General features: G+C 39.8%; 1 protein-coding gene across 1 annotated transcript; it reads left to right on the top strand.

Moving 5' to 3' along the window:
* Positions 1 to 2,780: 2,780 nt before the first annotated feature.
* On the top strand, positions 2,781 to 11,595 carry LOC106083324 (MICOS complex subunit MIC19). The gene is made up of 3 exons (XM_013246261.2): positions 2,781 to 2,888; positions 2,980 to 3,123; positions 10,699 to 11,595. Exons 2-3 carry the CDS (start codon positions 3,003 to 3,005, stop codon positions 11,241 to 11,243), a joined length of 666 nt encoding a protein of 221 aa, XP_013101715.1. The 5' UTR covers positions 2,781 to 2,888; positions 2,980 to 3,002; the 3' UTR covers positions 11,244 to 11,595.
* Positions 11,596 to 12,706: the final 1,111 nt, after the last annotated feature.

Below are 12,706 nucleotides of genomic sequence, written 5' to 3'. Positions count from 1 at the left end.
GCGTGTGTTGGCAAAACGACGATCAGCTTGATGGCGGATTGCACCATATGAATTGTGGTTGTTGTACAAATGAGACCACCTTTAATTGTTTCGCCATGGGTAGTGGCAGTCCCCCAACAACAAAATATTGAGTACACTATCTGTCAAAATCTGTGATTAGGGCAACTCTGATTTTGAGTGTGTTAATAGTTCGCACCATTTTTCTGTGAGTTATGGTTCTTAACTGTAATACACTCACACACACAACCAAAACTTGTTGACAGATAGTGCACTTCGCGAGAAAAAAAATTGATTTAAACAAAATGTTGAAAACTTCCAAATCTAAAAGAACCTCTGAAATTGCAATATTTCATCAGCTGGGCAAGTGACGGGATTCACTAATGTAAGGTTAAGTCACCTACAAAATCTTAAAGTGGATAGTGCAAGATATTCATTTACAGGTAGTGGCAGTTACCCAACAACAAAATATTGAGTGCATTATCTGTCAAAATCAGTTATTAGCGCAACTCTGATTTTGTGTATGTTACTAGTTCGCGCCATTTTTTGTTGTTTTTGTGTGTGTATCACGGTTCTTAACTATAATACACACACACAACCAAAACTCGTTGACAGATAGTGCACTTCGCGAGAAAAAATTGTATTCAGCTGTTTACGGTACACTACCTGGTAATTATGTCATGGGATAGGCCTCATGAACATCATAAAGATTGTCAAAATCTGCCTATTGTGAATGTTAACAAGGGTCAGGAAAAATTTTTTCTCTTACAAAATTCAAGCTCTCAATTACCAAACTGTCAAAATTATGCTTTTTTAAATCCGTCTTGGAAAATATCTAGGTAGAGTCAGTGAAAGTACGTCTGGCAGTAAATTAAGATAAGAGAATGGTATCAACGCTCGCAATTCCCTGTACTCCGGGCAAGCAGATGAAGTTGGTAACTATCGGTCTAGACCAGAAACTTTGTTTTCCTTTTTGTGTCCCACGTATAAAATCAGCTGTTTTCAATGAATTGGCGAACGAATCGAGTAACAAAAAGAAAACAGTTAAGTTAGTGGTCTAGGTCGTATAATTTTGAGAAAATCGGCAGTTTAATTTACCACCGCTATAAAAAAAGGAACTTCAACAGTCCTTATATAAAAAAGAATAATATTGGCTAACATATTTAGATCAAGTAACCAGTTCAAGAACAAGCCACATTTTGACAGACAAAAATTTCACTATAAACACTGACAAAAAAAAACTATTAGAAATTGCAGAATATCGAGACCCTTGGAAATCTGTTATGAGTTCGGGCAGTGGAACAAATGTTCTGTCGTAGCCAATTAAGTAAGTAGTATTCTGCAAACAAAATAAAAATTTTCATTAAGCTGCCATTAGACAAAACAAAACACATGTCATATGTTATTTCAAAAACAGCAACTCCGAAAGTTATACACATCGTGCGTAATAAATATGCAACTTTTTCGATTAAATTGTGCTTTTATTTCGTCGACCATATATGTCTATAAAATAAAGTACAATACATATGAGAATACATGTCGATTAGAGCGCGCTCTATTCGTATTCGACGTACAAAAGACAAATCTTATGAATTCAGAAAGTGACAGCTCATATGACATGTCTGACCATCTAATGGCAGCGGCAGCTTTAGACCTATCGCCGCGACAACAGGGTGGCCATTGGTTATTTAAAAGTGCCAATCACTCGCCTTGTCTTATCGAGCATTATTGGCACTCAGTGTTTGGGCAAGAGTCGGTATCGCCCGACATCTCACTATACTATCCGCTCAATACCGCTGATTGTCCGCGACTGCCGTTGCAGCAACTCCGCATGGAGCATTCCACTATCCTCAACCTGTGGACGCGCTCGGTAGCTTGCAGCTAAGCTTTTCGTGACAGCAATGAACACCACACAGATCGGACCTCAATGTTTCAGCCTGTGGGCTTTTTTCAGATCGTTGTGTTGAAAAATGCAATTCTGTATACAAATCCCACAAAAGCAATGCGCGAAAGCTAAAGAATTTTCAACTTTGTGTTGAAAATTGCCCTACGTGAAGTAGTGTTTTTAGGCGTCAAAGTAAAAAATTTCTTAGATTTTGCAATATATCCCATTTTTGCAGTATTTATTTTTAAATCCCAAATAAACCCGATTTCATGGCTGAATAATCAATAAAAGTACCAAAATATGCAACTGTTTTCAAGAATTGTGTATGGATGTGTGTGCTATGCACATTCATGTATACGCATGTACACTTGTGTGCCACCTAAATCCCCAAAAACGCAGTGCAAACGGACAGGATTTATTTTTGGATTTAGTTAAATCCCGGTCAAATAAAATGTTAATGTAAACGTGCTATTAATGTAGATTGGAAATAGGTTTATTTGACAAATTTCCTTGCCAAATAAACCTATTTTAAGTCTTCATTAAGATTTGTGAGTATTTAAGCGTATTTTTAATACATATCCCGAAAATGAAAGAGGGGGAGTAGAGCCATTCATCGCATACGTGATTTTCGAACCGATGATAGAATTTATATTTTGTCATCCGTACGCTTAATTGTGTATGACTCTGGGCCTGGACGAGTGCCGAAAGGCTGTAATATATATGGAGTCGCGTGCCCTTCAAAATTTTTGATTTAATATCTCATCTGACTTGCATTTGGATAGAACATTGGCAAAGCAAACAAACATCTCAATTGTCCTATGAAAATCTCCCATGCTTTTTACAAGTTTATAATATAATAAAAACAATCAGAAACACCCTGTGACTTATCTAAACTGCTGCCATCTGTCAAAATCAAAAATACAGTTATTGTGACATCTTCACGTTTGATGGATTTTTGGCAATAATTTCTTTTTGGTAGACGGGAGATTTCTGCTGAGCTCCAAAGGTTTGATATAATAGAACATCATTCATAAATACATTGTAATCATTTCAATTATAAACATAACATATATTGAATTGGCCATTGACCATTGCAGTGACAAACAATTGAGCCGGAATAATGGGAGCAGCACATTCATCGGAACCGCGTTCGGTGTCAATGGACAATCCAACACCAGCCGGTGTTATTGATATTTCCGATGATGTTGTGAATCGTCTGAAGAAGGGCATCTCTAAGCAAGGTATGTACACAACACTTTCCATCATTCATTACCACATTTCGAGCGTTTGGAACTGCAACAATGGACGTCATAATCAAATGTGGCAAACGAAAAAAAGTGACAACGGCTATCTTGGTTATGCAACCGAAAAAATAATGCAGAATTATTATTTTTTCAACAATTTTTTGTTTGGATAAACAAATGTTACCAAATCAGGGTTAGCTTATGACGTCATGTTGTGCTGAGGTGTTTGTTATGTTGACTTGATTGGGAAAATAGGAACATAAAGAAGTTACATATTTGCTGGCGATATATTTTTGTTATATAGAAGTTAGCAGCAACTGGTGTGCCCTTGGACTGGAATTCTGTGGAGGTAGTTACATTGATATCAGATGAATGTTATATAGACGTATTACAACTTGTATATGACATCTATGGTTTTGTAACGTAGGACTAATTAGCTTTATTCTTTGAAAAGGTTTTGGTAAGTTGACCTGTAGGGCAGGTGGTGTAGTATGTAACAAAGATATGTATTGGGGTTTCAACAAATTTTAAATGTTTATGTGATATGCTTGCTTTTTACTCTTCAGCATCACGGAGGCAAATTACAATCACCATTGTAGCTTAAATATTTTTTCATAATCTGGAGGTGTAACAGCTGTGCTAGAAACCATGAGGAAGCTTAGCTGAGCGCTACAGTTTAGGGATCCAATTTAAATGTGCAAAATTTTGAAAACGAAAATAGATCTACGGGAAACCTGTTGAAGTTTCTACCAGATTGTTGTAGAAAAGATGAACTCTTTTTGTACCTGGCATGAGAAATGATAGTAATGCTTATGGGGCATATTATGGTCGATCGAAAGTCAATCCACCGGTCATATTACCTTACCTTACTACCGCGCACGATAGTTCATATTTTTAATCGAATTTGTTAAAACTTAAGGTGGTAGTTTGTGTTATACTCTCAACCAGGTTTGCCGTTGTGTTGCTAAACCTACCGATTAGTAGGGGTGCTTAAAAATAATGTTGGTCCCTAGGGAATTTGCAAAGAATCGCACAAAAACAACATGCGGCAAGGGATAGCTGTGAGCACCAACTTTAAGGTCCGATCTGTGTGGTGTTCATCGCTGTCCACACGTTGAGGGTAGTGGAATGCTCCATATGGAGTAGCTGCAACAGCAGCCGCAGACAGTTAAGAGGCCGGGAGGCATCGGCTTTTGCATAAATGCTAAGTGTCTTTGATGCTCGATATGACAAGGCGAGTTATTGGCGCCTTTAAATAACCAAACAGGACAACAACAACAACAACATACTTTGGCGCTACTAGGGGTGAAGTTCCCCGATCAGATTTACATGTACCTTGATTCCGGGGTTATGGATTCGCTTCTACACGTGTTTGTTAAATGTACTTTTTGTCGTGCTATTATTTGAATAGCAGAATTGAATTTCTGAAGCTGAAAATTAACCTGCTAAAAATTTACATTTTATTAACTTTTTAATTCCATAGATTTTTTTAACTTCTATTTTTAGAGAAGATTTTCTCAACTTGTTATAAAATTTTTCCATAGAAAGTGTTTATTTCCTTATTTTATTTTATATTCGGGAGGAATGAATTTTAAACAGTGAATAGTTCTACGCCTTCCATTATAGGACCAAAATATGGTTCAGATCGGACTATATTTAGATATAGCTGCCATATAGACCGATCTGTCGATAAAGGGTCTGAAGCACATAAAGGTTTTATTTATTACCCGATTTCGCTGACATTTGAAAGAGTGGGTTATTTAAAGCCTCCCGGCATCTGACCTTAATATGGATTAAATCGGTTCATATTTAGATATAGCTGCCATATAGAACGATCTCCAGATAAAGGGTTTGATGCCTATAAAAGCTTTATTTTTTAACCGATTTCGCTTCACCGGATTGTGACGAAAGGGGGTTTACATATATACCCGAGGTGGTGGGTATCTAAAGTTCGGCCCGGTCGAACTTATTGCCTTTTTACTTGTTTTTAATTGGATTTTCATTCGTATCTTCGTTAGACCATTCGTTCAAGCGAAACATAACCGCTAAATATTCATGCAGGATGGGGCTAGTTTAGAACCGATTTGCTCCTTAATAATATAATTTTTAGTAAAGATGGGTGGAGTAGTATAGCTTGTACAGCTATATCTCAGGGGTAAGCATATCCGCCTATGGCGCTGAATGCATGGGTTCAGATACCGGCCAGAACAACAGAAAAAAATTTCAGTGGTGGTTGTCCCCTCCTGGTGCTGGCGAAACTTCTGAGGTAATTACGTAGGTAATCAGCCTTTTAAACTTCTCTACTGAGTGATTCTGCCAACATAGCTTCTGCTAAACATCTACAGAAAATAAATTAGGTTGAATAGCATAAATTTACCCTACGTATCAAATTTTAAGAGGGTTACATCAGGTTATAGACGGATTTAAATCGTACTTCACACCATTGCTGAAATCTGTAACAGAACAGTACATATTATATTTTAGCCAAATCAGACAAAAATTGCGGTTACCAGGGGGTTCCAGACGATATAGACCAAATTCAATCACACTTGGGCCGTTTTTGGATGTCGTAACAGAATACTATATGCAAAATTTCAACCCAATTAAATAGGTAACAAGTAAAAGCGTGCTATGTTTGGCCGGACCGAATCTTGGGTACCCTCCACCATGGATTCCGCTAAAAATGTACCCTTATTAACTGAGTTTGTAATTGAATTATTTTGGTCTCAAAAGTCATCTGGATATCGGTACCTAGGGTGGCCTATATCATGACATTGATCGATTCGGATAAAACTTATTACTTATGGTACTCGAAGGCCACCGTAGCACAGAGGTTAGCATGTCCGCCTATGATGCTGAACGCCTGGGTTTGCCTCTGTTCCTTAGTATTCATGGGCGAAATTATAAGATAGGTTTTTGGCCCAAATTTCTGCCAAATCAGGTAAACATTTAGGCTTCTAAGGGCTGAAGAAGTCAAATTCAGGGATCGGTTTATATGGGGACTATATCAGTTTATGGACCAATTCCCATCATATTGTACTTAGCATGAATGTTGGAAGTCATAACACAAATCTTTGTTCCAGATTTAAGCCAAATCGGACGAAAATTAAGGCTTATAAGGGCTAAAGAAGTCAAATCCGGGGATCGGTTTTTATGGGGACTATATCTGTTTATAACACAAGTCTTTGTTCCAGATTTCAGCCAAATCGGACGAAAATTAAGCCTTCTAGGGGTTTAAGAACTCAAATCCGGAGATCGGTTTATATGGGGACTATATCTGTCTATAGACCGATTCGCATCATACTTGGCATGAGTGTTAAATGTCGTAACTCAAGTCTTTGTTCCAAATTTTAGACAAATCGGATGGGAGGCTCCTAGGGGCTCAAGTAGTCAAATCGGGGGATCGGTATATATGAGGCTTTATCCAAATTTGAACCAATATGGCCCATTTCCAATCCCCAACGACCTGCATTAATAAGAAATATCTGCGCAAAATTTTAAGCGGCTAGATTTACGCCACTATCCCGACGGATGAACATGGCTTGATCGACTCAGAATGTCGAAAAGATCCAAAACATATAAACTGTATGGGGTCGCAGATCAATATTTCGAGGTATTACAAACGGAATGACCAGATTAGTACACCACCATCCTATAATGGTGGGTATAAAAAAGGTGCGGTTATTAATCCGCCCATGCCACTATGGACATACACCTAAGCCAGTAATTGTCTATTTTTGTGCTCTAAATACTAAAAGTAACCTCGAAAACCTATGTTAGGAATTCCGTACTTACAAAATCCATAATTGTTATCCATGCCTCCTAAGGTTCATGTCTGTTATTGTGTCTCCAACTAAGTGCCGGTGTATGTTAGATGCGAAAGCCGGGCAATGACATAGGAAATGCTCCAACGTATCATCATCTTCCCCACATGCCCTACACATGTTTTCACTTGCCGCATCGATTTTGCAAAAGTGACTTTGTAGCCGCATGTGTACCGTTATGGCACCGAAAGCTATACTGACCTCCTTCTTACTTCCTTTCTGTAATAGCCACGTCTTTTTACGATCCGGATTTCTCTATAGGATTTTCGTCTTCCCACCGACCATTTCGCTTTTCGTCGCCCACGTTCTTAACTCTGTTTGCATCGCCCCGAAAGGCTTCGGGTTAACCAAGCTTACTGACCGCAGTCCTCTGGCCTTCACTGCAATCGTTTGCTCTTTCATTCCACCTTACTCGGCTATTTCCAGGCACCCAAACGATGTGGATCGTGCCATGCTCAGAGAAGGCGTTGTTCTCCTTCTTACATTTCAAGGCTGTTCATGGCCTTACCGTCTTGGTTGTTATTGCCCTGATGGCAAGTTTAATGTCCGTAAAAATATTTACCCTTGACGTCCTCCCGTTAACACCACACCACATCACGTATTCTATGATTGCGGATATCTCCACCTGTAGGACCGTATTATGGTCAGGCAGTCGAAAACAGATCTCGGTCCCTGAGTTCTTAATGTAGACCCCAAGGCCCACGCTCTTCTTTAGCTTTGATGTATAAATGTGTAGCATGATCTCACAAATGACAATACCAGAGTTTCGTCAATCTAAAACTGTGTCGTTTCAAACGGAATGAATAGATTAGTATAGCCCCATATATAAAACCTACCACCAGATGGATTAATTGTATAGGTTTATTTGTTTACATGTTCCGTATGGACTCAAAAACGGCAGAATTGATTACCCTTAATTCATTTCATCTATGGGGTTCAGTATTTCGACAAATGATATGTAGATTAGGTTAGAGGTTTATACTTTGAAACCGAACCTATGTTATCTCAATATCTGTGTGCCGCGTTATCCAATTCAGCTATCTTTTATTTGCACGGAGCTTGTTCAGAGCTTCCTTCCTTCACTCAGTTCGATCAAACTATCCCGGCATCGGATTCTTAAGTGCTGCCATAAATAATATACACTTAAATTCGGAATATTGGGATTGGAAGGCACCTTTGCCAAGATTTCGATTATGGTGATCGTAACGACAAAGGCTTTATGAAAAACAAGTGTATCGAATTCTGTACCGCCTTCAACTTGCACACGTCCATAGAGGCTCAGATTTTGGTATTCGAAAAAACAAAGTTTGATGGACTAACTCGCTGGGCCCACAAGTCTCTAATTGTGCTTAATGCTTGAAAAATGGGCATAGTGTATCTGCTACGGTTACTAGTTATTGAATTGGATTGAGGGAAATTGTGCTGACCTAATTCTTTTTTACAGGCAATTTACTTGGATCTCTGCTTCTACACAGCTTTGTTGGAAAATTTTCATCGACAATGCAAATATAACTCTTGTCTCAAAAAGCTTAAGCCGTTCCATAGGATGGTTATCGTGGCACTTGATCGAAGACATTTGAGGCCCTAAATCACACCACGCTCTTAAAGAACATAGCCAATATCTTGATCCGCCAACTACTTGTGTGGTCGCAAGTCGTATGAGGATTCAAGGGATAAGAAGTTCAAGATGGGGTGGTATCTTTGACACTGTTTTACTTACTTTTCCTTTAATTGGCTATGACAGAACCATTATCCAAACGTAGAATAGCATTCTAAGCGTCTAGATCTTCTGCGGTCCTGCTATAATCTCTGACACCAAGTTTCGTTGGCTATGACAGAACCATTATCCAAACGTAGAATAGCATTCTAAGCGTCTAGATCTTCTGCGGTCCTGCTATAATCTCTGACACCAAGTTTCGAAGTGTCTCTCACCACTTGATCTTTCCATCCGGCTCTTGGCCGTCCCGGTGTGCGTCTACCATCGTGATGGCCTTCTAAAGACTTCTTCCCCGGAGCATCTTCATTCATTATGACGACATGACCTAGTCGACGCATCCGTTATATTTTGATTCGCTAACTATGCTAACGGTGTCGTACAGCTCATACAGTTCGTGCTTCATACGATGCCGATACTCTCCATCAATGCAAACAGGTCCATAAATTTTACGAAGAATCTCTCTTAAACACTCCAAGTACTGCCTCGTCTGCTTTTACAAGTACCCATGCTTCGGAACCATATAACAAAACGGGTACTATCAGTGTCTTGTATAGTGTGATCTTCGTCTGTCGAGAGGTAGCCTTGTTTCCAAACTGCTTACTCAATCCAAAGTAGCATCTGTTTGCCAGTATTATACTTCGCTTTATTTCAAAACTGGTGTCATTCGTCTCGTTTAGATAAAGTCACTGACTATCTCAAAGTTATGGTTCCTAAATTTCTCCATTTTCCGGTTGTATAAGGCGTTTTGGGACTTGATACCATATATATTGTTTTATCTCCATTTACTACTAGGCCCATTTTCACTACTCTTTTTCGGCCGCATTGATAGGGCCCAATTATCTCATTAACTTATGTTTTGATTTTTCGCTCGAGAGAATCTTGTATGCGATGGTGAGCAAGCAGACTTATTCCTCTGTAGTTGGAACATTCCGTCTTGTCTCCTTTCTTGTGTACGGGACGTAGTAGGCTGAGGTTCCAATCATCAGATATGGGTTCTTCTAGCCATATTACGCAGACAAGCTGATACATACGCCTTATCAGTGTGTCGACTTAAATAGTTCAGCGTAACCAATCGGCTCCTGCTGCCTTGTTATTATTGAGGTTCCAATCATCAGATATGGGTTCTTCTAGCCATATCACGCAGACAAGCTGATACATACGCCTTATCAGTGTGTCGACTTAAATAGTTCAGCGTAACCAATCGGCTCCTGCTGCCTTGTTATTATTCAGTCGGGTTACTGCTACTTGGACCTCATTCTGACTAGAAGGTAAACGTTCTATAACATCATCAGAGATTGGTTCTGCGGTATCTTCTTCGCCGCCAACGTCGGACGCAAGCACTTGGGCACAGTTCTACATCTACAAATATTCTATTTCATACCCTCCTGGCACCAGGCCTCCATATTGATGACATCTGCGAAAACTAATCCTGCCACATTGTTGCAAAAATCTGCAATTTTCATTCACTCGTTGAATGTTAGAATCAATGGTGTTACAATTTCAAAAATATTGGCGTCATATTGGACGGCTCTTATATGCTGTCCACCGTAGCCAAATTCGTGACCATGTTGGCAGTATAAGTTAGGTTCTCAATTCATTGCCGTGGATGTGCCAAGCACATTCTGATACTGTCACATATATACTTTATGGGATAACTTGTTAGAACTGAAATTTTGTTTTTCTGACAAATTTTAGAGAATTTGTTGTGAACGGGTCAAATATTTTTCATGTGTTTAAGATTGTAGAGAAAGTGTAAACCCAGAAAACAGAAACATATGTGGATGTATAATAAATAAAAAAAAGATAAAAGGAATTAAAGGATCCAGCAAAATCAATAGAATTGGCCAAAACAACAAAAATTTCAAGTCCAAGGTCTAACGTCAAGTTAAGCAAAAGTCGCCAGCAAAAAAGGATTCAAAACCATTTCACCATACTCAAACATCTCCATTAGATTAAAACGCACACACACACACAACAATATCTCTTGAAACTAACAAATCCCTCAAATTTGAAAATTCAAATATTTTCCAGCAAAGGATAATGCGAGAGCCCAGCAGTCAGCACCGCCACCACCCCAACCAGAGGCAAAGCCTGCTAAAGCTGCTGCAACGCCTCTACCACCACCACCTCCAACAATTGTTTACCAAAATCCACCGCCAGTGGTTTATGCTGCACCAGCTGGCACTACATTCAGTGCCAGCGACATGCGTCGCCAGAAAGAAATCGAACTTCAACAGAACGATGCCATGTGGAAACAGCGTATGGCCAATTTGGAACAAACTCTAAAGAAGACAAATGCCATCATGGAGAAGGAATACTCCACGGCTGTGGAAGATGTACGCAAACGCTTTGCCACAGCATCGCCCATACACCAACTGCCACCATGTCAAGATCTTAAAGCACAAGTGATTGCCTGTTACCGGGCCCATCCTGGCGAGACACTAAAGTGTGCCGAGGAAGTAGCAGCTTTCCGCAATTGTGTGAACATTAATCGTATTAAAAAATTAGATGCCGAAGAAGCAGCAGAAGCAGCTAAGAAGACCACAACGACTGCCGGAAAAGCAAAGGCTGCATAACCAACGAGTTAAGCAGACGAAGAGGAAGATGATGCGAAATATAGAAGAAGTAAAAATAAAATGCAAATGTTCCCAAAGAGCATATGAAACTTCAACAGCAGATGTGGAATGATTGCAGTTTTGGAAACGGCGCTATCCTTTAGTTATTATAAATATGATGATATGAAAAAAAAATACCTCCCACACAGACACATACATTTTTTGTTGCATTCTTTAGTTTTTCTTTGTTGGGAAAAAATCGTTTACTTTTGCCGAGGTGTAATTCAATTCTCTTAAACTTTACGTGAGCAAAGAAGATTGATAAATGTAATTGCAACTAGAAAAGTGATTAATAAATAATAACTTAAATTAATTTAAATGTGTAATTCTCATTCTAATATTTTCAATAAAACGATGATATCGCAGCAATATATGTAGAGTATAGGCTATTCCCCTATTCCTGTGACCATACGACACGTCACTTGTTTAACTGCCCATCCATACCAACTCAATTCCTTCATCAGGAGCTGTCGCCTTAGCATTCGTCCTTTTTTCGTCTTGGGAGAGGCACATCCCGGAGTGCTTTCTCCGAATGTTTCTGGTTCGTGCCGGGATTGAAGAGAACGCCGGACTCTGTTCTGTTCGGTTTACCAGAATCGCTTTAATTTTTGTCGTTGTCGGGGAGGTGTAACCGATACAGGGAGAAGGTGCATTTCCGATCTTGCTCTGGCCTCACATCACTACGGGAGTATGGTCGCACTGAATATGTTGCAAGGTGTTGTGCGAACATAGATAGCAGTGGGTCACAAGCGACGTCGTAGTAGCCTTCGGCATCCTCGTCGCCGTACTATGTGACTCCTCCGACTTCTCCCGTGGGGCAATATACGCAACAGTAACAGCCCAGCCTCAATATTGCCAGGCCAGAGCCGGTATCTTTGTATCTTTCCAATTGAATTGTAATGATCTCCAAGGTAAGATCGACGAAATAGTAAATTATATGAGTCGGAAGAACATCCAGGAGACAAAGCTTACCAACACCTGCAGCTTGCACAGTTGTAGCACATTGTATGCTACGTAAGGATTGCGTACGAAGTGGAGGTGGGGGATTGACCTTCCTGATACACCATTCCGTGCAGTATAGACACATCTCGCTTGCGCCTAGTGACCTCTATACGGGGAGGTCAGTTGGTAGTTGTGTCCCAGATTATGGCCAAGTTTAAAGGCCCGGCATTAGTGGCCTACTGTATGGCCATAATCGCCTGGTTCTAGGAGACTTTAATGCGCATAACATTTCATGTCAGTCTCCCCTAAGTAATGACGGGGCATAGCTTTGGCAGAGCTGACTGAAAGCTCCACGTTCTGGAGCTCTCCAGACATTTTCATTGCATCTCCTGATTTGCCAAATTACGTATCCTGTCAAGCCGTAATTTCTTTGTGATCAGATCATCTTTCCATAATACTCTGACCACCCGACTACATAACCT

The sequence above is a fragment of the Stomoxys calcitrans genome, chromosome 2, assembly GCF_963082655.1.
Source record: "Stomoxys calcitrans chromosome 2, idStoCalc2.1, whole genome shotgun sequence".
Taxonomy (NCBI): Eukaryota; Metazoa; Arthropoda; class Insecta; order Diptera; family Muscidae; genus Stomoxys; species Stomoxys calcitrans.
Note: the sequence above shows the minus strand (reverse complement) of the source record. Positions and strands in the feature narration are given on the sequence as shown.